The sequence below is a fragment of the Tupaia chinensis genome, unplaced genomic scaffold (assembly GCF_000334495.1).
Source record: "Tupaia chinensis unplaced genomic scaffold, TupChi_1.0 Scaffold000341_1, whole genome shotgun sequence".
Classification (NCBI taxonomy): domain Eukaryota; kingdom Metazoa; phylum Chordata; class Mammalia; order Scandentia; family Tupaiidae; genus Tupaia; species Tupaia belangeri.
In genome coordinates this window covers 3,640,420-3,666,684 of record NW_006159835.1, presented here as the reverse complement: position 1 = coordinate 3,666,684, position 26,265 = coordinate 3,640,420, and the positions used below count along the sequence as shown (strand labels likewise).

Genomic DNA, 26,265 nt, shown 5'->3' with positions numbered 1-26,265 from the left:
ATTTATAGTATCAGCTCTATTTTGTAAATATTTACATGATTCTCCTTTACATACTCAGGGTCAGAAAAATTTATAGTGGCAAAAAAACCTAAGGTCAAAGAGCCCAGATATGTTAAGTAGCCTACCCAGGATTATATAATTATCAGGAGGTTGGAAAACAGAACTCAACTTTCTTAGGACCCGTTTGCCAGTTTAAGAAGTACAAATTTCTTCCTTACTCTATAGACCTAACAGCGCATTTTACAGAAAAATAAACAAATAAATAAACAAAACACAAAAACGTTCTTATACAGTTTTTACACAGGTGTACTTTTCAAATAACTTACCTATACAAGCATTTCTAAGTTCTGGAGGGCTATAGGAATTAAGAAGGGTTAACAATTTATGGGCAAATTCAATTCGCTCCTGCCACTGGATTAATGCTTGTTTCACATCTGCAAATATAAGAGAATACATAAGTAAATATGCTATTTGAGAGATCAAATTTCCTTTTTCTATTGTAAACTATAGAATAGAATGCTATCTCTAAGAAATTTTAATTATTACATAAACATCTTTGGTGAAAGTTAAGTGATTAATTTCAATAGGTGGCTACTACTGCAGATAAACCAATTTTTTTAATTGTTAGAGGGTGTGTGTGCTTGCCAGAGAGAACAGAGAGAATCCCTGTAAAGGGGCATGGTCATTTTGCAACTCCTGTTCCTCTATTTCTCTATCCCATCAGGACTGCTGACATGCCCAAGTCCTCGGTGTGTTTTTCAAAGGTCAAGACCAGGATTACAGGCCAAGATTTCAGTAGCAGTAGGCCACATGGATCCAGCTTCCTGTGACAGCAGGTAGCTGCTGTACTTCAGAGTCAATCCCTTTAGATTTCTTTTTTTTTTTGGAGAGGTTTTCACTATAGGGAGCATGCGCTCGCCAGACAGACAGAGAGAGACATAGAGACAGAAAGCAAGAAATCACCCCCCGGGGGGATGGCCACATGACAATCCCTTCTCCATGCTCCTCTTGGGATCTTGAGCACACACGCACACGCGCCTGGCATAGTTTAAGCCACTGGATCCGGGACTCGAACCGTGGTCGACTAAATGGGAGTCCAGTGACATAGCCATTAGGCTAACTGCTGGTCCCCAGTCTCCTAAATCTTAAACCTCAGGCACATGCTTGCCTTTTACAGACAGGCATAAACAAAACATGCAATATTCCAGCATTACATCAAAAGGTCACAGCAAATGTTTCCTAATAGTTTGACCCCATGGCTTTGCTGAATAAACTAGAAAAAGACAATTTCTCTGTGACATGATTAAAAAAACTTTCTCTTTTTTTTTTTTTTTTCAAAATCCTAACAGTGTGTGTATGCACACCAGAAGTGGGGTGGTGGACCTTCATAGGGTTGGACCTGATCTCAGAGATCCCTTTCCTTCAACCCTCCAGGCCCCTAGATCTTCGGCTCTTGGACATGTGCTTGGTTTTGGACTGAATGGGCCAGGAATAGAAACTGTGGTTGCCAAGTGGGACCTGGTTTCTCTTGAACAGCATATTATCGCTATGCCACAGAGCTGGCTCAAAAACCTTACCTTTCTATAACAGTAGAGTAAGAAAAATAAGAAGTAGGAATGACCAAACCTTTTCTCTGAAGGTATGGGCGTGTTGACTTCAAAACCGAAAGGAATATTGATAGAAGTTCTACCAAGTCTCCAGTTACATGGCAAGCTGTAGCTTCATGATACATCATGTGCAATGTGTTGAAAGACTACAAGTGATTGAAAAAAATAGATAACGATTTCGTTTTTACTTCATTAAGCCACAAAATGTTAGCTATGATAGCTATTTCCAGAATCAGACTTTAAGTGTGCACATGTGTGTAAATTTATATGGTGTCTATCCAAAAGTCATATTCTCCCATTCAACTATTTTTAAATCTATAAAAGTCTTCACCAACAGAGTGCTAGTATTTTTGTACGTTAAGTTCTAGTTTGAAAAAAATAGTTTGGTTAATCTTTTCTTTTCCATTATTTGCCCTAAAACTTTAAGTCTTAGAGATTATAAAGCAGTGGACAACTTAGAAGACTGGGGAGAATAGCTAACAAACTGCTTTAAGTAACTTTCCACAGCCTCTATAGAAAGATGATGGTGAAATGGCTGTCAACCATACACAAAGTAGGCTTGAAATAGGTAAGAGAGTTCTAAAAGGTAGGTATTCGATTCCCTTCATTGTACTGGCTTATTGAATTTTTAAATTCCTTTAACCGTACTATCTCAATTAAAAACCCTTAGTTTTGTTCCTACTTTACAATAAACCATTCTTCTAACTCTTCTTTTGAGTTAGTTCACCCAAGTCTACATACTCTTCACAGTTCAAAGACCAGAACTCCTGGCCTAGGTGCTGCGGCAGCACATAATCTGTACAATGCACATGTACAGTATCAACCCTATAGGAACCGGGTGTGTCATGCTCACCATGATCCCAGTGCCCACCACAGTGCCTGGTACAGAAGAGCTACACAGCCAGTGAATGAAAGAAGGAAGCTTTCATTACTCCTTGTCACGTATTTTTTCCTTTAGCCAAAGAAGAGATCTTTGGCATTCCTTAACCATAACGTGTACTTCCTTAATCTTATGCTCAGAAGTCATTTATCTACATGCTTTCCTGGTTATCTAGGCCAAGTGTAGTTTCAAAAAGAGTTCTACTCCTATAATTCCATGAACTAAAAAAACTACCCTGTCTTTTTATTTTTTAAGAGAGACTTTTTGTTATAAGGCGCATGTGGTTGCTGGAGAGACAGAAACCAAGAAAGTGCCCTCCACGGGGGATGACCACATCAAGATCCCTTCTCCTTGGGATTTTGGGCATGCACGCACAAGCACTTGGTGTGTGTTTTAAGGCACCGGGTCTAGGTCTTGAACTGTGGTCAACTACATGGGGGTCCAGCAAGGTAACCATTATGCCTTCTGCTGGTCCTGTCCCTGTCCTTTAATTCTTATGGTACTCTTGGCATGCACGCTTTTGTCTTACGTCCATTTTTAGACTAAAGGATGTGATGTACCTCTGGTGGCTTTAAAGCCATCTTATGTTTTCAAGAATTACAGGAAGAATTAACAGCTGACTCTCACCACTTGTAGGAGTTCCACTGGTTTTCTCAGATGACAATTATCTCACTTTCTACACTCTGTCAAATAAATGGGTTCCTGGAAAATTATGTGTTCCCATAATTAAATCAAATGAATTTTGTTTCTTTCCTTACATATGAAATGAATAAAACTCGTCTACAAGTTATTGTTCTAAATACAAAATGGAGGGTTATGAAATTATCATGGAAAAAGAAACAGCACCCTAAAAGTTATGACCTAATTATCCTCAAAATATAAATCAGCACTTATTGATCTATACTGCCACCTATAAAACAGTGCCCCATGAATTCTAAATATTCATAAAATAAGAAGTCTTGGTGTGAACCTTAAAGTGAGACAAGACAATAGTAAAATGTAGTAAAATTTACCTCAGTCATCAGGATCAATCCTCGATTAAATACAACAAGAAGTCTATCTTCATCAGATTCTAATAGTATTCTGAAGGCACTAGAAGAAAACATAAAGTTCAGTTTGAGAATTCCAAATTAAAATGGAACACAGAGGTGATGAAGAAAACCTAAGTGAAATTGTCAACTAAGTTCTTTGCTTTATTAGCTACAAGAGAGGGCTAACTCTTCAGCAATGCAGAGAAGAGAAAGTTAAATAACAAACTCACTAACTTATAAGAGAAACACTGTGTTTACTAATATCTAATCAACTCTTAATTATCCACAGTGGTAGGAGAGCTTGGATGGGAATTAATTTTTTTAAGGTTTTTGCCATAGGGCGTCATGGCTTGTGAGCGAGCAAGTGAGCGCGCGCAAGAGAGCGAGAGATATCCCTTCTCCGTTATTCCCCTCTTGGGATTTTGGGCATGCATGCACATATACCTAAGGTGATTTTTTTATCAAGTCACTGAGTTTGGGACTCAAATTGTGGTGGGAATCCAGTGCTTCAACCATCATGCTACCTGCTGGCCCTGTGAGTATTTTTAAGTTTCAGTATAAACAATGTTGATTTTTTAAAAAAAGAATTATTTTATTTGTTATTTATTTTTTAATTCGACTAGAGACAGAGACAGAAAGAGAGAGAGAGAGAGAGAGAGAGGGAAAGTGAGAAAACAAGCCTCCAGGTTAGGGACTCAAACTGTAGTCAGGCACATGGGAATCCAGCGCCTTAACCACCATGCCATCTGCCAGCCCCAACAGAGTGTATTTCATTAGGTACTAGAAACTGTTACAAAATATGATCGGAAATCCTCCTTTGTAGATGTTTTATGAAGGAAGATAACCTGGAACAACCTCATCTTGGACTCAGCAGCTTAAGATACTACACTGAGGATACACCAGCAGATGGTATAATGGTTACATCACTGGACTCCCACGTTGTAGTTGACTGCGGTTTGAGTTCCAGACCTGGTGACTTAAAACTCTAGATGTGTGTACATGCCCAAGATCCTGAGAGGAGAATGGAAGAGAAGGGATTGTGATTTGGCCATTCCCCTGGGGAAAGATTTCTTGCTTTCTGTCTGTCTCTCTGGTGAGCATGTGTGTCTTATAGCAAAAACCTCTTGGGGGAGGGGGGAAGAAGAGATAGTACTGTGAAGTCTTCAGGAAAGTACTACAAAAAAAATGTATGCCTAAAAAAAGGACACCATCTGTAAATTTTAAACATAATATATAGAAGCATTTGAAAAAACTGGCCTAAACTTTATTTCTAAAGGAAAATGGAATTAAGTGCAATTTGTAGCAGTTCTTTCATAGCCATTCTCCAGTAGCTCTGGAGAATTAACTGTAGATGTTTTGTTATTTTGGCCAATTCCTATAGACAGAAAAGACAGACAGGGGCCAGCAGGTGGTATGGTAGTTGTGGGGCTGGACCCAAATGGCTGACTGCCGTTTGAAAATCAGACCTGGCTTGCTTTCTCACTTCCCTACTAGCTCTATCTCTGGTCAAATTAAAACATGATAATAATAAATAAAATTAATTCTTTAAAAATAACTGTTTAAGAGTAGCTGGTTGTGGGCCAGCAGTTGGTGTGAAGGTTAAGGCCCTGGAACTCACATGGCAGATTCTGTGGTTTGAGTCCCGGACCTGGTGGCTTGAAAATTATGTTGGGTGTGCATGTGTGTGTGTGTCTGTGTGCGTGTATGCCCAAAATCCCATAGGGAGAATGAAGGAAAAGGGACTGTGGCATGGCCATATCCCCTGGGGGAAGATGTTTCACTTTTTTTCACTCTGTTTCTCTCTGACAAGCACACGTGCCCTACGGCACACATACACATATATAAAAAAATAACTCGTTAACTTACAAAATAAAAATGTTCTAAAGTGACTAAATGAATAAATGCTTTCCCAATAACCAGAAAGAATTAGCAAACTTTAGTTATAAATAACGTAAATGTTTTTTCTTTTAATGTCAAAAGTATGTATCCTTATCTCTTCACTTGGAAAAACAAACTAAAAAACAAACCCCACCCAAAAATTAGAAAACACTTTTACCTTATTAAAGTAGTCCAGCAGGAGCGGCCATCTAAGCAACGTAAGTAACAACTTATGGTTGTTTTCTTAAACTGTTTAATGTCTTCTAATTCTTCTTCTCTCATATCTGGCCTCTGAGCAATAAATAGCTGCATCAGGTTAAATAGTTCTTCCACTGCCTAAAAGAGGCAAAATAAGCAATATGATGATCCTTTAATCTTAGAATATTTTAGAATACCTGTTTATAATTTCTGAATGTTTTGTTCATTAGCTAACTCTTGAAGTTACACAAGTAAGTTAGATTACACTACTACTCAGCAATAGTTATCATAAAATTAGTAACAGATTTTAAAGATTTAATGTACCATCCACTGAAAGAAATAATAAAACAGAAATTTTAAAAGATTAAAAATTTTAAGTATAGTTTGTTTTAGTTTCAATACTGTTTAAAGTACCAGTTTTGTAACTTTAAATGTGTCTAGAGATGTGTTACACTAACCCTTCCCTTTAATACATGAGAAATAACTACTTGTCATAAAGACTGTGCCTTAATTATATATGAATCAATACCATTTCTGAGATAATCACTTGTGCCAACAGTTGGAATGATCTTTTTCAATTAACGATTAGTTCAAGTTCCTGATGAATAAAACATGGGAATCAATATTTTAATGAAAGCAATAGTTGTGATTTTATATTTTACTCATGTGTATATTAAGAAAGGGTTGCTTTTCTTTTCTTTTTTTTGGGAGAGGTTTTTGCCATAGGGCGTGTGCGCTCGCCAGACAGAGACAGACAGAGAGACAGAAAGTGAGAAATCACCCCCCAGGGGGATGGTCATGCTGCAATCCCTTCTCCATTCTCCTCTCGGGATCTTGGGCATGCACGCACACGCGCCCAGTGTGAATTTTAAGCCACTGGGTCTGGGACTCGAACCGTGGTCGACTACGTGGGTGTCCAGCGACATAGCCATTACGCTAACTGCTGGTCCCAGAAAGGGTTGCTTTTCTAACACATACCTGCCAATGAACAAGCAAAGTTATTTGTGGCAAAAAGTGATTTAAACACTAATTTCACGATAATTTCCAATAGATCAGTTCTACAATAAAGGACACATTTTACCTATTTCATGGCCAAGAAACAGAATGAGGGATGATAACCATTCTTACTCATTCAGCATCTGTCAAAGGTGTTTTTAACTCTAGAAATCACATTTAGCAACCAAGTAACATATTTACATGAATGTAACAGAGACAAATCTTTTGAAACAGCAAATACCCTCCTGACTCCTCTGAAGTCAGACAGACTTTCCGTTTTTTCCTTTGGTGTTTGTACAGCCTTGATACTTAATGCATTCACTCTCTTTCTTATATTATAGGCATCCTAATTTTCTTGACTGAAACTCAATGCCACATGTATAAAAGGAAGTTTACAACAGAGTGAATACTGATATCTGGGAATGGTGATCTTACAAGGAGGGAGAGGTTGATTTAATATAAAACCTACAAATAGTCTACAGAGGAAAAGGGGTCAGATACAGTCTGCAAATGCATACTTGTATACTGACAGATCATGTAACCATTTCCTTCACTTGGATAGAACTTGAGAAATAAAACTATGGAACCTACTAGCTTAAGGCAAAGTATTGCCTAGCTCATAGCGTACCATAACATGTAGACTGTAATAAGAAACAGCTAATTTTTACATCTTCCTTAAAACTCTATCACAAAGTTGACTTTTTTCATCAAGTACTCCATGAAAGATACATTTATAAGACCCTAAGTTAAAATAGTTAAGTTCCATTAGGGATGAAGGTTTTAACTTCAAGCTAAGAAAATTATCCATATAAAAATATGGAATGTTATAACAATATAGAATTGAATACATATACCCAAGAAGACAAATATACGTCAAGTCCTTAAGAAAGCATGGTTAGACTATTCTTCTGTATTTTTGTCATTACTTTCATCAGGGGGAAAAACAGGTTATTCCCAGTCAATGTGAGGACACCGATATGAGAGTATCAATTTTACTCACTCCAGGGTATTGGCTGGCATGTGGTGTAAGATTCTTAAAGGCCCACTGGATGTTCTGGTGAGAAGCCAGTTGTCGTGTAAATGCAGGAGACTGCTCACAGCAGAGCCGCAGAATGCCGTAGTAGGCAGGCAGCATCCCACGATTAAAAAGCACCACATCCTGATCATCATGGTCAGCAAGGATGTAATTGAAGGCAATGTTCTTGGTTACCACTGGGTTCTGAACAATAAGGCGGATATTCTCTGGACAGTCAGCACACACATTGTACCAAAATGAAAGCAAAGCCTGTTTATTGTGATTTGTAGCTATTGCTGGCTCAGAAAGTTTAGGCTGGAAAAGGTTCCACAAATCCATGAAATATGTGGAAAACATCAGCTTCTCAGTTTTGGAAATTAAACAGTAAGTCATAAAGCTAAAATATGGCACTAGCTTTGTAGTACCATGAACAGCAGCATCAACATAAAGTTTGGCTCTTGAGAGCAAACCAAGGAGCACGTTGTAGACCTGATGTAGGACTACTGTTGTGTCTGGACTGAGTGGAAGGTCCCGGGTTGGGATGTGCAAAGACCTTGTTGACCGGAACATCTGGCGGAATGAATTGCTCGGTATAAGGGACACCAGAAGATAAGCTGCAGCTATAAAACGTAAAACAAAACCGTCAGATCCTTATAAGATATAAGACTGAAGAGCAGTCATTAAACACAAAGCCACTCTTCCGTTCAAATAAAAATTAAGGGACACAAACATTTCATTTAGTATCTTTTTCAAAAAAAAAAGTTAAAAAAAAAAATTGCTATAGGAGACCAGCACATGGTGAGGAAGTTAAGACACTGGATCCCATATGGCTGACTCAATGGTTTGAGTCCAAACTCGGTAACTTGAAAAACACTCTGGGTGTGTGGGTATGTGTGCCCAAAATTCTGAGTAAAGAATAGAGAAAAAGGGATTGTTGTGTGGCCAACCCCCACGGAGGATGATTTTTCACTTTTCTTCTCTTTCGGTATCTTCGGCAAGAACGTGTATTCAACAGTAAAAAACTTGAATTTCTTCTATTTGATATAGGGCAATCCCACCAGAGATATAAAATGAGAAAATAGCTTCCAGGGGGAATGCCCTTGCCACAATCCTTTCCACTCCATTCTCCTGTAAAGATCTTGCCATGTATTTTTCAAGGTGCTGGGTCCGGAATTCGAACTGCAGTCAGCCATGTGACATCCAGCTGCCCTCACCACCACACTACCTGGCTGGCCCTTTAATACCATTCTTTCTGCTTTCCTCTTGGCCCTATAGAAAGATCCCAAAGGGTAATAGATAAAACCCTTCCATTCTGCCACTGTTATTTCATAAGTGGTGACAACATCAGCCATTAGCTTACACAGCTTTTAACCTCTTTCCTTTTGCTTTTCTAAGATGTGGAATTACCCCACTTTATTATTTCTCTCTCTTTAGAAGGCAGTATGATTTAACAGAGACACAAGTTTCAGTCAGAAGGCCTGCCACCAGAAGGTGCTTGCTTGACATCATCAAACCATTTAATGTTTTCTGGTCCTGGTTTTCTGGTTACTTAAAAATAATCACTGGAGACCAGCAGGTGATATAATGGCTATGTTGCTGGACTCCTACATGTAGTCGACCGTGGTTTGAGTCCCAGATCCAGTGGCTTAAACTCATGCTGGATGCGTGTGCACGCGTGCCTAAGATCCTGAGAGGAGAATGAAGGAGATGGGATTGTGATGTGGCCATCCCCCCAGGGGGTGATTTCTCGCTTTCTGTCTCTCTCTGTCTTTCTGGCAAACACACACGCCCTATAGCAAAAAACTCTTAAACGCATAAATAATAATTTGCAGATAATGATAAAATATGACTTAACTTATACAAACAGGATGAGATATATGAAGTGTCCTTTGTATATATTATTATTATATATATGCTAATTCAGGAAAATATGTCTCTAAGGATAACCTTAAACTCAAAGGAAGAATCTTTCCTTCAACATAACCTGAAAACTGTTATTAAGCCTGTTATAATTCTGAGAGGCTAATAACACTAGTTGGAACCCCCCTATAAAAGCAATTACTATGTGGGACCAGCAGCTGGCCTAATGGCTATGTCGCTGGACTCCCATGTAGCCAACTTCAGTTCGAGTCCCGGACCCGGTGGCTTAAACTCATGCTGGGCATGTGTGTGTGCATGTGTGCCCCAAGATCCCGAGAGGGAAGGTGTGGCCATCTCCCCTGGAGGATGATTTCTAGCTTTCTGTCTTTCTTTCTGGCGAGTGCACGGGCCCTATACAACAAAAATCCCCCCCCCCTCTCCCCCCCCCCCCCCAAAAAAAAAAAAAAAAAAAAAAAAAAAGCATTTACTATGAATAACGCCCTTAGCTAGGCACTTTATAAATATCTCATTCAAAGTCCTCACAATCATCCTGTAAGTAGGTGATGTTACACTAAGAAATCTGAATTGTGGAGAAGCAAAGACCAAGGTCACAAATAAAAGGTAAGGTGAAGGGACTGCAGATGGTGTAATGGTTACATCACTGGACTCCCACGTAGTCAACTGCAGTTCATCCCAGACTGAGTGGCTTAAAACTCATGCTGGGTACTTTTGCACGTGTGTCTAAAATCCAGGGGGAATAGAGGACAGGGACTGTAGGGTAGCTATTCCCCCTGCAGAGTGATTTCTCTCTATCTTGCTGGTGAGCGCACGTGCCCTATAGTGAAGAAAAAAATTCTCTTAAACAGAAAAAAAAGGTAAGGTTGAGTCTGGACTAGGCCTTGAGAAATAATGATGAAGATAATAATAAGAATGATAAAACAGTAACAATAACAAGACATACCAACATTTATTGCATGTATACTATTTGACGACATAACTTTTTTTTTTTTTTTTGGTGAGAGGTTTTTGCTACAGGGCGCCTGCACTCGCCAGAAAGACAGAGACAGAGAGATAGAATGCGAGAAATCACCCCCCAGGAGGAATGGCCACGCCACAATCCCTTTTCTTACATTCTCTTCTCGGGATCTTGGGCACACATGCACACACACCCAGTGTGATTTTAAGCCAACGGGTCCAGAATTCGAACCGCAGTCGGCTACATGGGAATCCAGCGACACAGCCATTACACTAACTGCTGGTCCCCCCCACCCTTTTTTATATCTATTTATTTATTTATTTGATGACATAACTTTATGTGGTAGGCACTGCTTTTATTATCCTTTCTTTCAGGCTTAAAACAGTAAGACTTCCCTATATTATATAGTTAGTAGTAGAGCCAGGATTCAAACTTAAGACTGTCAAATTCACGTGCTAATGTTATGGAACATCTTCAAAACTCTAATGCCTAATTTAAGGCTCTTTCTAATACACCAATTAGTTCTCTTCCATTATTCTATCCATAATTTAACAATTTCTCTTGATTGTCAAAGCAGATAGATTAGGATTCCTAAAATTAATTGTAGTCTATTTTTAAAAATGTATTTCAAAGAAAGAAACTGTGTGCAATATTCCATTTTCTACATCTGGTTAGTATGATTTTTTTTTTTTTAGGTTCAGTTTGGTATGTTTCAAATGTAAAACTCTGGCATGTAAGCACTATCCTGATCAACTTTTGGATAAAACTGTGATTTACGAAAGTAATTTGTGATTGGGACCAGCAGTTGGCGTAATGGCTATGTCGCTGGACTCCCCACGTAGTCGACCGTGGTTTGAGTCCGGGACCCAGTGGCTTAAACTCACGCCGGGCGCATGTGCGTGCATGCCAAAGATCCTGAGAGGAGAAAGGAGTAGAAGGGATTGCAGCGTGGCCATCCCTCCTGGGGGGTGATTTCTCACTTTTTGTCTCTCTGTCTCTGAGCGCAGGCGCCCTATAGCAAAAAACCTCTCAAAAAAAAAAAAAAAAGTAATTTGTGATTTAAAAAAAGTTATTCATTTTAAGTACTTTTACCATGGGTCAGTTGGTGGCAAGGTGGTTAAAGCACTGGACTCCCACTTGGCCAACCATGGTTGAAGTCCTGGATCTGTCAGCTTGTTTTCTCACGTTCCCTATCTCTTTCTCTGTTAAAAAAGCTTACACAGTTTTTTAAACCTCTTTCCTTAGATGTAGAATTTTCCCACTTTATCATTTACTTGTCCTTAGAAAGTAGTATGATTTAACAGAGACACAAGTTTTAGTCATAAGACCTGCCACCAGAAGGTGCCTGCCATAATAAAATAATAATGATATGAATGAAATTAAATTAAATAATTCTTAAAAATAAAAAACTTTTACATTTTATTAAGAAAAAAAATGTGAACATACTAAAAGGCTGAAAAAATTGTACTGACAAACCACAGACCTACTACATATACTCTACAGTTAACATTTTGTTTTGCTTTATACCTAACCATCTCTCTCTCTCTTTCTTTTTGAGAGAGACTTTTTCTTTAGAGTACGTGTGGCTCACCAGAGAAAGAGAAAGCAATAAATCACCCCCTAGGGGGTTTGGCCAAGCAGCAATCCCTTCTCCTCCAGGGATTTTGGGAACCTACACATAAGCACATGGTGTGAGTTTTAAGCTGCCAAGTCTGGGACTTGAACAGTGGTCAATGACATGGGAGTCAAACAATGTAATCATTACACCATCTGCTAGTCTGCCATCTCTCCATTCTTATAAAAGCTGTTAAATAAAAACTAAGTCCTGCTAGAGAGAAAAATACAGCTTTTTAATTATGTTAATCTTTGAGAGCAATTAGGAAGGTTAATTTGCAAGAATAAGAGTTTTTGGGTTTGTTTGTTTATTTATGTAATTGCTAGAGGGTAGCTGTGCTTACCAGAGATAGTGAGGGGCATACTTAAATGGGATGTGGTCATGTCAACCCCTTCCCCTCCATTTCCCACACTGTAGGACATGGAAATGCACATACAAGCACCTGGTGTTTTTCAAGCTGCCAGGGCAGGGCTCTGAACGAGAGTTGGCAATGTAGAATCTGGTTCCTTCAACCACTAGGCTATAATTTTACAATTATAAATAAATAATGCTTGGGTTGGCCCCGTAGCCTAGTGGTTAAGAGAGCTGGACTCTTTTTTTGAGATTTTTTTTTTTTTTTTTTTTGCTATAGAGCGCATGTGCTTGCCAGAAAGACAGAGAGACAGAGACAGACAGAAAATGAGAAGTCCCCCACCCCCCAAGGGAGAATGGCCATGCTGCAATCCCTTCTCTTCCATTTTCCTCTCAGGATCTTGGGCATGCACGCACATGAGCCCGGCATGAGTTTAAGCCACCGGGTCCGAAACTTGAACCACGGTCGACTATATGGGAATCCAGCGAGATAGCCATTACGCCAACTGCTGGTCCCAAGGGAGCTGGATTCTGTACAACCCATTGTTGTCTAAATCATGACCCTATCAGCTAGAAAAACCACCAGGATTGTACTATATGCCCCAAACCCCTACAGGATAGAGAAATGGAGGAGACAAGATTATACCATGACCATGCCCCATTGGAGGTGCTTTCTCCCTTTGTCTCCTCTTTGGTAAATATCCTCTAGCAATGAAAAATAACTAGGGTCCAACAGGTGATAGGAGTCTTACTCACTGGACTCCCACATGGCCGACCACGGTTTGAGTCCTGGACCTGGCAGCTTGAAAATCATGCTTGGTCCATGTGCACATGTGTGCCCAAAATCCAAAGAGGAAAAGAGAGGAGGGATTGTGGCATGACCATTCTCCCTGAGGGGTGATTTATTTTCTTTCTCTGTGTCTGTGTCTCTTTCTGGCAAGTGCATGCACTCTATGGCAAAAACCTGAAATAAACAAACAAATAACGCTGTTGCTCCTCTATAGACTGACTTACTTATACTAGAATTCCTGAATTTGTATTACAGTTAAAAAGTGTGTGTGTGTATACACAAGAGATTTTTGTGATAAAGTGTGTGTACTCGCTGGAGAGACAGAGAAAGACAGAGAGACAGCAAGAAATCACCCCTGGGGGGTGGGGTTGGCAACGCCACAATCCCTTCTCCTCTTGGGATTTTGGGCATGCATGCACACATGGCCAGAATGAGTTTCAAGCTGCCAGGTCTAGGGCTTGAACCACAGTCTGCCATGTGGGAGTCCAGGGATATAACCATTTCACCATCTGCTGGTCCCAGAAAATAATACTTTTAAGGATCTTGGTACATACTGCTGAACTGTTTTTCGTAAGGGTAACATTAATTTACAATGTCACTGTAATGTATAAGAGTATGATTTCTGGGACCAGCATATAGTGTAATAGTTACTACACCATCTCCCCAGGAAGTGAGTTCTCATTCTCTGTCTCTGGTGCGCACATGTGTCCTATACCAAAAACCTCTCAAAAAAGTACAATTTCCTCAGCACCATCATGATATCAGGTGGAACAGCCGGCTAAATAACTGTATTGGCAGTTTAACATGGATTTTTTTCCTTTCATTGTTTTATGCTCAGTGGCAGGCACACAAGTCAGTTTTTACAATTATCTTGAATGCTGGGGCCAGTAGGTGGTGTGGTGATTAGGGTGCTGGACTCTCACATGGCCAACAGTGGTTCAAGTCCCAGACCTGGTAGCTTGTTTTCTCACTTTCCCTCTCTCCCTCTGTCTCTGGTGAGCACACGTGTCCTATGGCAAATTAAAATAATAATAAAATAATTCTTAAAAAAACAAAAACAAAAATCTTGAATGTTAACCAGCACATGTCAGTTCTTAGAAATAATTATAACATTGTGGGGTTAAAATAGTAGGAAACTAGTAGGAAAAACAAGCCCATAAGCAAAACCCAATCCTGTTCACTATAAGGTATTTCTCGCAAATAAACCTTTCGTTTTATTTAAAAATGAAAATAAATTCCCGTATGCCCTCACTCAGTTTCTCAGATTATTAACATCTATTATTACCATGGTAGATTTATCCAAACTAAGAAACCAACATTAGCATGTTACTACAAAGCTCCATACTTTCGATTTTACTAGTTCTCTCCAATGTTCTTTTTTTTCTTCCAGGATTCAATGTAGGATACATTATATTTACTTGCCATGTCTCCTTAAAATCACAGTTTCCTAGACTTTCCTTTTTTTTTTTAAACCTCTTAAGATAGTGTATTTTTTCAATTTATTTATTTATTTTTGTATATACATTCAATCACACTGTTTAGCTTAAGATTTTCCTTCTTTTTGATGATCTTCCATTTTCAGCAATACTGTCAGTCACAGACTGTCCCTTAAATTGAGTTTATCTGATGTTTATCAAGGTTTGACACAGATTTTTTGAGTTTGTGGGAGAACGACCACAGAGATAAAGTATCATTTGGCATATCATATCAAGGGTACACACTATTAAAATTACTTATCAGTGATGAAGCTAACCTTAACCATTAGACTGAGTTAACATTTGTCAAGTTTCTTCACTCTCATGTTATAAGTCACTAAAGTCATACTCATGGAGTAGGAAGTTAAGTTCCACTTTCTAAGGCGGAAGACTGCAAGAAATTATTTGGAATTCTTCTGAAGGGGAGATTTGCTTATTATCCATGTTTTCATTTTTTCATTCATTTATTTACATAAGTATGGACTCACAGATACTTATTTTATACTCCAGGTTATAATCCAGTGCCACGTTACTTGTTATTCAGATTGTTCCCACTTTAGCCCCTGGCAGTTTTTCAGTTTAGCTTTGTGTTTCTTGGACATACATGTATAACTTTTAAAAATAATTTATTTTTAATTTTATTTATTCATTTATTGTAATTTGACCAGAGAGAGAGAAAGTGAGAAAGCAAGCCACCAGATCCGGGACTCAAAACAGTGGCTGGCAATGTGGGAGTGTCCAGCACCTTAACTACCACGCCACCTGTTGATTCCCTAATTATGTTTTTGAGTACTTCTTCACAAATTCTCTAGGCTCATCTTATACATTCCCTGCCATAATCCTAAAATAAATAATTTTTCCAAGGGCTCTGAAACCATTTACTGAAGAACAGTTCCAACAGACATCTGGGCATTGGATGTGGTGTTGTTACCAGACTGCCACCATGGCTCTTAGCAGGCAGCTGGGAAATGTTTTCAATGATTAAACAAATGTTTAAAATTAAGTGTTTTGATTTTCAATTCCTTAAATTATTTTCAAAAGTGAACATATTGTATGTTTACTTATAATTTTCTTTTTTTAATATTTGACTTTTAGTTTTGTCATTATTTTAATTTGACTAGAGAGAGACAAATAGTACTTATTCAAAGAAAGAGGGAAAGTGAGAAAGCAAGCTGCCAGGTCTGGGACTCAAACTGTGGTTGGCCATGTGGGAGTCTAGCACCTCAACTACCATGCTATCTGCTGGCCCTTATAAACAATTTTGTGAAATATCTAGTTTTGATATGTGTTAATCTGTCTTTCAGAATCTTTGTTTAATCTCTACCAGCCTGTGTGCAATAAAGGTGTTTATCATTTACCCCCATAATTTTAGTCAATATTTTCTCTTACCCTGTTTTATGTCTTTATTTCTATATTTTATTCTTATCCTTCTTAAGGGTTGCTTTTAAAATGGAATTTTCTGACCTTTTAGTTCATTCACTAACGTTGATCATGCCTTGGCACTCTACCAGGCAAAGTAACAAAAAACGTAGAAGCAATGTCACTTAAGAAAGAACACAATCTCCTATTCTTTTTTTTTTTTGAAGAGGTTTTTTGCTATAGGGCGCGTGCACTCGCCAGACAGACAGAAACAGACAGAGACAGAAAGCAAGAAATCACCCCCCCAGGGGGGATGGCCACGCCACAATCTCTTCTCCTCCATTCTCCTCTCGGGATCTTGGGCATGTGCGCACACACGCCTGGCATGAGTTTTAAGCCGCTGGGTCCGGGACGCGAACTAGCCACGCTGTCGACTACATGGGAGTCCAGTGACATAGCCATTACGCTAACTGCTGGTCCCACAATTTCCTATTCTTAAAGGAAAAAAAAAGGTTATTTGTAAAACATTGCCACAGGCTTCCAAATACGAATATAATTTTGGCCTTTAAATGTCTCCAAGAGTTTCATTATACAACAATGGATATACTGTAGTTGCCTTAAAAACAAAACAATAATAAAATTTGGAAAAACAGTAATGGCTTGTTAAATTCTGAATATTTGACTTACAAGTCCTGACTCTAGGATAATTGTGAGCCAAAAGAAACCTCTCAACCCAGTTTTCCATATTCTGTAAGACCCAGCTGTGTGCCAGTTTATTTCGGGGTGTCTGTACTGCCAGCCAATCCAGACATTGAGAAGGATTGTATTCAATCACCTACAAATAAAATGATGACAGAATGTAAGACCAACAAAATGAGCAGTTACTTTTTTAAAACTTACTTTTGTACATGCTATTAAACATTTAAGTATAAATGAGTTTAAAAAAACTAGAGACAAAAGCAAGTCTCACCTATGTGATTTTCCCCCATCTTTAAAGCGGTTATCAATAGGACATGTTCAAGAAAATGTGTCATTAATTTACAAAATAAGACAAATACAAATACTCAATGACTTTTTGGTTTTGTTAATTTATAAATTTAATTAAAAATCCTTCAAACTATTAGTTATTTTTTTTATTCCAAGTCCAACCTAGTACTGTTAAATGAGAATCTAAAGCAGTACTTGTTTTATTTTTTTTTTGGAGAGGTTTTTGCTAACAGGGCGCGTGTGCTCGCCAGACAGACAGAGAGACATAGAGACAGAAAGCGAGAAATCACCCCCCAGAGGGGATGGTCACGCCGCAATCCCTTCTCCTCCATTCTCCTCTCGGGATCTTGGGCACGCGCGCACACGTGCCCGGCGTGAGTTTTAAGCCACCGGGTCCAGGACGCGAACCGCGGTCAACTACGTGGGAGTCCAGCGACATAGCCATTACGCTAACTGCTGGTTCCCATGCAGTACTTGTTTTTAAGAGAGAATTTTGCTATAGGGCATGTGTGCTTGTGATGGTCACTCTGCAACCCTTTATCCTCCAGGAATCTTGGGCACACATGCATGAGTTTCAAGTCACGGGGTCTGAGACTCAAACCCTGTCTACCACATGGGAGTCCAGCGATGTAACCATTATGCCATCTACTGGTCCTGAGATTTTTTTTTTTTAAATGGAAAAGAGAGGGCCAGCATTTGGCTTGGTGACTAAGGTGCTGAATTCCCACATGTCTGACCCCAGTTTAAGTCCCAGGCCTAGTGGTTTGAAAAAAATCACACCAGGTACACACGCATAAATGCCCACAAGAAAGGAGGAGAAGGTGATTTCCTACTTTCCCTCTCTGTCTCCTTGGTGAGCATACATGCCGTATGGCCAAAAAAAGAAAAAAGACAGAAAGAAGAGAAAAGAGAATCTTAAAATCCAGAGTACAAACTATGCTTGCCTGCAAGCCCAATCCTGTGGTGGCCTGTTTTTATTGGAACACAGCTAGGACCACGCATATACTTAATGTCTATGGCTGCTTTTAGGATAAAAGAGCATAGTCAAATAGTTTCAAGAAAGTATGTGTGGCCAACAAAGATTAAAATATTTGCTATCTAGTCCTTTAGAGAAAAGTCGCCCCTGGCATAAAGTTTTCTCAACACTCACCATGGAGAAATTTTGTAACCTTAGCAGTTAAGTCTGAAAGAATGGAAGTGCTTGGTGCTTCTTATATCATTTCTGTCAACTGCTGAAAGTATCTGGTTTGTGTTTCTAGAGCTTCTACTTGCTTTATGGAATCTTTGCTGAGGGTAGGGAATGGAGAACTTCAGATTGGCTAAAAAGCTGTTTAGGACACCAAGAAAAAAGTCTTTAAACATCTGGGAGTCTAGCTAAGAACTCATTTTCTCTCCCCTAACCTCCTATTTAAACTCCCCTTCTTTCCTGGACCTGTGATTTACTAAAGCTGTTCAGGGTACCTAAGTAAGAAGAAAGTGGTACTTAAAATGGTAGTGACCATAATGTAAAAAATAAAGTCCTTGTTAAAATAAACATTAAAAACATCCGCTCTAAGACTTACCTCCCATATCCTTTGCAGAATATAAGATGCAAAGGGAGGCATTCCAGGAGGTCCCCCAGCAAACTCCATTAGCATAGTCAACAACTTGAAGAAGGGATTAGCTGCCTGCAAGACACATAGCACTGTGTTTGTAGAGCATATGAGCTGATCTCTTTCATCAGAAAAGAAACACATACTCTTCTACACATCACACTTAAATTTGCTGTTACAGAGGCCAGTAAGTGGTGTGGTGGATGAGATGCTAGACTCCTACATGGCCGACTGTGGTTTGAGTCCTGGACCTAGTGGCTTAAAAATCATGCTGGGCACATGTGTGTGCCTAAAGTTCCAAAAGGAGAATGGAACAGAAGAGACTGCAGAGTGGCCATCCTCCCTGAAGCACGTCTCACTTTCTCTCTCTCTGTCTCAGGCAAGCATACATGCCCTATGGCAAAAATCTTAAAAAAAAAAAAAAAAAGTTGTTAGATAAGCAGAGCTTTGATCAAAGGGACACAGAGAGTGAGTGAGAGAAAGGAAAAATGAGAAACAAGCCACCAGGTCCAGGACTGGAACCGCAGTCGACCATGTGGGAGTCCAGCACCTTCACCACCAGGCCACCTGCGAGCCTCAATCTTTATTATTTTTAAACTGGCAAACACCATATATATTTACAGTATACAACATGCTTCAGGTATTAACTAATGTCATCATATTGTACAATATAGATCTCTTGAACTTATTCATACTAACTGAAATTTTATTAATATATCCTTTGACCAACATCTCTCAAAATAAATTTGGATAATAAAACAACCATGATCTACTGAAAAAAATTTATATGTGGTGGCAACAGCAGGTATCATAGTGGTTGAGGTTCTGGATTCCCACATGGCTGACCATGGCTCGAGTCCCAGACCCCAAGGCTTGCTTTCTCTTTCTCTCTCTCTCTGTTGAGCATACATGCCTTATACAAATTTAAAAACAGTAATAATAAATAAAATTAAAAAAAAAAGGATTTCTGTGGCAACCTTTAATCACTAAGGGGTAATTTGTATGACATACATATTGTTAAAGAAACTGTATTTTACTGTGTACCTATTGTCCACACATGCAGAGTTCTGTTTAGTCTACTGCTTCTCTTGGGCACAATTTCTCAATGACATCGAGTCATTGGGAAAGTCATGACACATTTTTGCACTGAAAAATATGTCATGGGGCCAGCAGGTGGCATGGTGGTTAAGAGCACCCGACTCCCATGTGGCCAACCACAGTTTGAGTACCGGACCTGGCTGCTTGCTCTCTTGCTTCCCTGCCGACCCCCTCCCCGCCACCTCCCTTGGTCTCCTCCCTCTCTCTCCCTCTCGCTCTGTCCCTCTCTGGTGAAAGAAAAGAAAGAAAGAGAAAGAAAGTTAAATAATTCTAAAAAAAAAAAAGGAAAAATGCATCACGACTTTCTCAATGACCTAATATACATGTCAAACCAAACAACTTAGCTTAGCATCTAGGTGACATTCTGACATACTGAATTTATATGTATATTCAGTTGTGAAAACGTGATAAGACATTAAGAAATAATTCGGTTTATTCAAATTATGCCCTTAAACAATAGGCTATCATGTTATGGGAAAAACTGTAATAATTTTTGCTAAGAACATTTACAAAGGCTCAGTTGAAAACACTACCAGAGCTGATAATAGTTTTAATAACAAGATTAACAAATGTTTACATACCTCAGGAGTCAACTTTGCTATTGACGTGAAAAGCATGGATACAATCTAAAATGGAAAATAGAGACTTTCAGAATATTCTTTTAAAAATTACCAAAAAATTGTGACTGTTTCTTACCACTTACATGTTCTGCAAGTCGATTATTGTATCGACACAGGCTGAAAATCAGGTTACAAGTCTGTCTTATATTGATGCCATCACGAATATGTTGAAACAAGAAGGGAAATCCCTGTTAAGAGCAAACGTTGTTCATTTAAGAACTGCTGTTTTATTGTTTTTGTGATGATCAAATTGTCCAATATTAGAGAAGGTATTACCTTCCCTCCTGTTAAAGCTGCCATATCAGTCTGTGATAATGTCAGATGCCTAAAAGAAAATATTAGTGGAAATAAGTTTTTCTTCTTCCTTGGTATTATTTTATATGTATTGATATTGTGACATGCATCAGAACTGTTCATTCGATTATATCTGTGTCAACCTATAAAGTGATTTTTTTTTTTTTTTTTTGCTTTTGCTCATTAGACTTGCTTGCTAAATATCCTTTAGAAAACTTCTCAAGATTCCAGGATTGGCATAGGGAAGCCCCAAAACACTTTATTTCCATTTAATTAACTCAATATTTTAGAACATAAAAACACCAAGAGAGATCTAAAATTTTCTAATTTTATTTAGAAAGCTGGGGATGACATGCGATCCCTCAAAACCAAATACTTTTGGGGTCAGCAGGTGACATGGTGGTTAAAGGCACTGGACTCCCTCCCACCTGGCTGACAGTGGTTTGAGTCCCAACCTGGAAGCCTGCTTTCTCCCTTTCCCTCTCTTTGTCTCTCTGTCTTTCTCTGGTCAAATAAAATAATAATAATAATAATAAAGTTAAAGGAAACACTTAAAAAAAGACAAGTGGACCTTTATGAAATATTAGTGTCATCTCCCAGTTTTAAATTACTATACACTTCTCTTTTAACTTATCACAGAAAGTTTCAGATAAACAAAAAATACAATAATGCAATCGGTCTATCGTTCAGCTTCAAATTTAGTAAAATCATAGTAATTCTTGGGGCCAGGAGGTAGCATGGTGGTTAGGGCTCTGAATTCCTGCATGAATAACTATCGTTTGAGTCCCGGACTTGGCGGCTAGCTTTCTCACTTTCCCTCTCTGACTGGTCAAATTTAAAAATAATAATAAAAAAGAAAATAATTGTTCTTAAAAAATCATAGCCATCCTTGCTTCATTGTGCCCCCCACCCACTACATATGGATTATTCTGAGGCAAACTCCAGGTACTTTATCATTTAACCTATAAATGATACTCAGTGAGTATCTCTAACAAATAAATTTCAGAACATTACCATGGTACCATTAGTCATGTCTAAAATAGATCATCAATTCTTTACTATCATTAAATATCGAGTGTGCAAATGTTTTCAAATTTTTAAAAGAAAACTTTATAGTTAATTTGTTCGAATCAAGATCCAAATGAAGTCCTTTGTTGCAACCAGATGAAAGGTATCTTACATCTTTTAAACTCTTGGTTTCTCTTTCAACTTAGTTTTTAATCTTGTAATTTATCTGTGAAAGAAAGCAAGTTGCTTGTCCAGTTTCCCACATTTCTGTTTTGCTCATTGTATCCTTGTGGTGGTGCCATAACATGTTCTACTGTCCCTGTATTTCCTGTAGTTAGGCCTAAAGATTTGGTAAGATCTACATTTGACTTTTTAAACAAGGAAATTTTGTGGGTAGTGATGTGGACTTTCATCATGAGGCACATAAACATAGTTGGGTTTTGGGTAGCCTTTCTAGCCAATGATGATCATTGTTAAGAAATATTATTTCATGTGGAGCTGGAAAACAGTGATATTCTAATTTCGATAGTCCTTGCATTTATTAGGGTCAAATATGTCTATGATGACAAACTTCTCCTCATCCACCATTTGGCTGCTATGAAGTATAAGTCTTGCAAATATGAAAAATGCTCGATACTGTTCTATATATCAATCTCATCTCCAAAATGATTGACTTAATATACTCTAATTGCCAGTAAATTTTTAAAAGTTTTAAGTATCATTATGGACTTACAGATATGTTTCATAGTTGATGGCAGTTATTATCGATGCTCAAAGTATCTAATCTATGACCAGTAAAAAGCTCCTAACGTTGGCTCTTGAGTTTTTTAAAAATAATTATTTTATTTAGCTTTATTTATTAATATTATTATTTCCTAGTTTGATCAGACAGAGACAGAAAGAGAAAGAGAGAGAGAGAAAGTGAGAAAGCAAGTCACTAGGTCTAGGATTTGAACCTTGGTTAGCCGTATGGGAGTCCAGCATTTTTAACCACCATGTCACCTGCTGGCTCAGATTTGAGTTCTTTTAATGACCTCGGTAATATTAGGTAGACTCCCTTGCTTTCCAAAATGACAAAACGTTCTAGGCTTCTCATTCATTTCTTGCCCCATAACTGGAATTGACCATTTTTGCCAAGGTATCCAAATTCTTTCACTGGGAAATGAGATCTAGAGACTACTATCTAGATGCCAGAAATACTCACTAATACTGGGTTAGACAAGGTTTCCTAGTCTTTTCAGAAAACAAAAGTAGGAAACACATTTTATGTTTGCTTAAAATAAAATATGCCGGGAACTAGCAGTTAGCGTAATGGCTATGTCGCTGAACTCCCACGTAGTCGATCGCAGTTCGTGACCCAGACCCGGTGGCTTAAAACTCACTCCGGGCACGTGTGCGTGCGTGCCCAGGATCCCGAGAGGAGAATGGAGGAGAAGGGATTGCGGCGTGACCATCCCCTCTGGGGGTGATTTCTCGCTTTCTGTCTCTATGTCTCTCTCTGTCTGTCTGGCAAGCGCATGCGCCCTATAGCGAAAACCTCTCAAAAAAAAAAAAAAAAGTCATAAACTCACTGCAATATTTCCAGTGCAAATTTAGTTTTAAATAAATTATGTAAAAACCCTACAATTTTATATTTTTATCCCTTTGTTCTTTTGCTAAAAAAATCTTAGTTTCTAATGACATTACCAACCACTTATTTGCTTTAATACATAATATACTCTAATAACTAATTTCAGAATAGTAATTCCAATTATATTACTAACGATAATTACTAAAACTATTTAGGATAATCTTTCAATTCTCTTTGCTAATGTTTACCAAAGCCACTTTATTCCCCAGTGGCTATGTCAAATGCTGAATATACAGTTGTGTTCACATATTAAATTGTGCTTTTGATTTTTAGGGATTACCTCTTATTTATTTACTTACTTATAATTATGCGAAACATTTATATGATTCCAAATTTAAGTCTATGAAGCTTCCATTCCCCTCAGTCCTGTTTTTCCTCCCTCATTAATTGGAACCATTAATTTTTAAAAACATTTTACATTTACAGCCAATTACTGATAATTGTGGTAGTTCAATAAAGTGATGCAAACACCAAATTTGTGAATACCAAATTGCTGCTCCTAGGAAATATAGGATTAGTTCCTATGAGTCTCTGTCTCCACCTTTTCATCAATAGATCAATATGTTACCTTGTTTTATGGGTGTTTTTGTTCAAAACATCTTATTTCATATATACTGTTACTTAATTAACATCGAAATCGTAGCCAGCAGCAGTATAACTCTCGTAACTGAGTAAAATTTATCTAGTACATCTATTTTCACCCTAAGGGACATCAAGACCTTCTTTAGCTTAGAAATCACTGGTCAGCATTTCAACATTACCCTTAGTAGCCATTTGAAACTGTGAAATCACAATGAAAAGCATAAAAATGTGAAAATGTAGCATACACATGAAAAGCGAAATTTGTTTACAAATATGAAAACTAAAATAAGAAGGCAGATCACTGCCTTGTTTAACCTCAGGTGGAAAGTATGTCTCAGGTAACTCATATTTTTCACTGCTCTGCATGTGCACATGTCTACGAATGACTGTGAAAGTTCCTTGAATGCCAAGTTTGGCATTACACATAAATTTAAGCATGTCAGTGAATTTGCAAATAGGAAATCTACAGATAATGAGGACTGACTATACACGTTACATAAACACTCTGTTTCTCATAACTGCCCTTTCTTAAAAAGTAGCATACTATATATACTTTTCTCTACCCTGATTTTTTCACTTAGTAAAACATATCCTAAAAACTACCCCATGGCAGCACCAATAAATTCTACATTTTCTTTATTCAGCTACAGAGTAAGCTACTGAATTGCTGTTTTCAACTACTCTTTAGGCAGGTATCTGTCTGCTTCTAGACTTTTGCTCTCAGAAATGCTGTTTTGGCCAGCCACAGTGATACAACAGTAACACAATGCTCCATGATGCCGAGGCCACATGGCAAGGTCCCAGGTTCATATCCTTAGATCTCCGCTATGTGTTAGGCATATGCGCTGATGATCCTGGCTGGGGGGCTGGAGGTGAATTGCCTGGTGAAGCCCCTGTTGGGGAAGTGCAACCCCCCACCCAATCACAAAGCCCCTGTTGGGGAAGTGCACCCCCCACCCAATCAATCTCTGACAGAAGAAATAAACTTAAAAAAAAAAGAAGAAACACTGTTTCAATAAAAAACAGTACTTTCTTTTTTACACATACTTCTTTCTGTACTTTTATGACAGATGCATAGAAGTGGAGTTGCTAAGTAAGTGGATGAAAATACATATACTCTTGCTAGATGTTTTACTGTGCATTTCTTCAATGATTGTTTCTAACATGACTCAGGTACAAAGTCAGAATCTTATAGGAAGGAATAAAATTTTTACACCTTAAGAGTTGATGAATAGCGGTGTTATTATTTAAAAGGAATTATGTCATAAAAGCTCTTGAAGTAATACTGGTAAAACAATTATGTAGAAAGAACAAAATCGAACATGCTTTAGGCATTCTAAATGTTGAAGCATTTCACCTTTCTGAGCGAGACTGTTCAACCAAAAGAGCAACTAAAGCTATCATCTTTTCAAGGGCAGCTGGCCTGTATTTTTCTTCTGCCAGAGAAAGGATATCTTCTTCCTCCTCCTCTTCTTCCCCTTCCTCTTCTGACAACACTTCAACTTGAGGCTAAAAGGAACAAAATACAATTGCAACATGGTATTGATTTTTAACATCACCCAGAGAACAAATGACTTGTTTTATATAACTATCCACTCACTGTAGATGGTGGCAGGAACTTGGGTCATGAAAACGAACACTTGAAAACCTAGGTTTACTGTGAAACAGTCTAAACCACACTCATGGCAATTTTAGTCTACACTTGCACTATAGAGAACAATGTTTCTCAGTACTGACTATTCACTTTACCTAAAGGGATAAATGCTATAATATTTTTTTATTATAAACAAGACACTTTGAGGATCAATCAGGATAAAGGTTTTGAATATAATAAAACAGTATTTTGTATTACATAAAAATGCCAGCTACAGCCCAGTTGGTAGGGTAGTGGTAAAGGTAGCTGGCTCCCACATGGTAGAGTGCATGGTTAGAGTATCAAAACCAATGGCTTGAAAACATGTCAAGTGTGTGTGCATGTGTGCCTGAAATCCCGACTGGAAAATGAAGGGATTGTGGCGAGACCATCCATTCCTCTACCTCCCCCATGCTTACTCACTTTCCTTCTCTCTCTGGTAAGCACATGCACCCTATAGTAAGTTTGTTTTAAAAATGAATTATTTTTTGTCTTTGCTACAGGGTGTGTGAGCTCATGAGAGAGATAAAGAAGAGTGAGAAATCACTCCCTGGGGAGATACCCATGCTGCAATCCCATCTCCTCCATTCTCTTCTCAGGACTTTGGGCATGCATGCATAGGCTGCTGGCATGACTTTCAAGCTGCCAGGTCTGATACTCAAACTACACAGCCAGCCATGTGGGATCCAGCACCTTAACATTCATGCCACCTGCTGGCCCCCACTGTATAGCAAATAAAGCCAGTTACAGAGAAGATGAAATCCTTATTCATAGTTTCTAGATAATCTAG

At 38.4% G+C, this 26,265-nt stretch overlaps 1 protein-coding gene across 4 annotated transcripts in view; it reads right to left on the bottom strand.

Annotated features, from left to right (window-relative positions):
- The window catches only part of USP34 (ubiquitin specific peptidase 34), a 246,799-nt gene that overhangs the window by 24,231 nt on the left and 196,303 nt on the right, over positions 1-26,265 (bottom strand). For all 4 annotated transcript variants that reach the window (XM_014589224.2, XM_027773341.1, XM_027773342.1 and 1 more), the window contains 11 exons: positions 25,200-25,351; positions 20,605-20,653; positions 20,412-20,516; positions 20,290-20,334; positions 18,581-18,685; positions 16,719-16,866; positions 7,591-8,225; positions 5,575-5,732; positions 3,501-3,579; positions 1,627-1,753; positions 327-434 (listed from right to left, as the gene is read on the bottom strand). In XM_014589224.2, the coding sequence (XP_014444710.2) occupies positions 327-434; positions 1,627-1,753; positions 3,501-3,579; positions 5,575-5,732; positions 7,591-8,225; positions 16,719-16,866; positions 18,581-18,685; positions 20,290-20,334; positions 20,412-20,516; positions 20,605-20,653; positions 25,200-25,351 (1,711 nt within the window). The remainder of the gene's footprint in view (positions 1-326; positions 435-1,626; positions 1,754-3,500; positions 3,580-5,574; positions 5,733-7,590; positions 8,226-16,718; positions 16,867-18,580; positions 18,686-20,289; positions 20,335-20,411; positions 20,517-20,604; positions 20,654-25,199; positions 25,352-26,265) is intronic.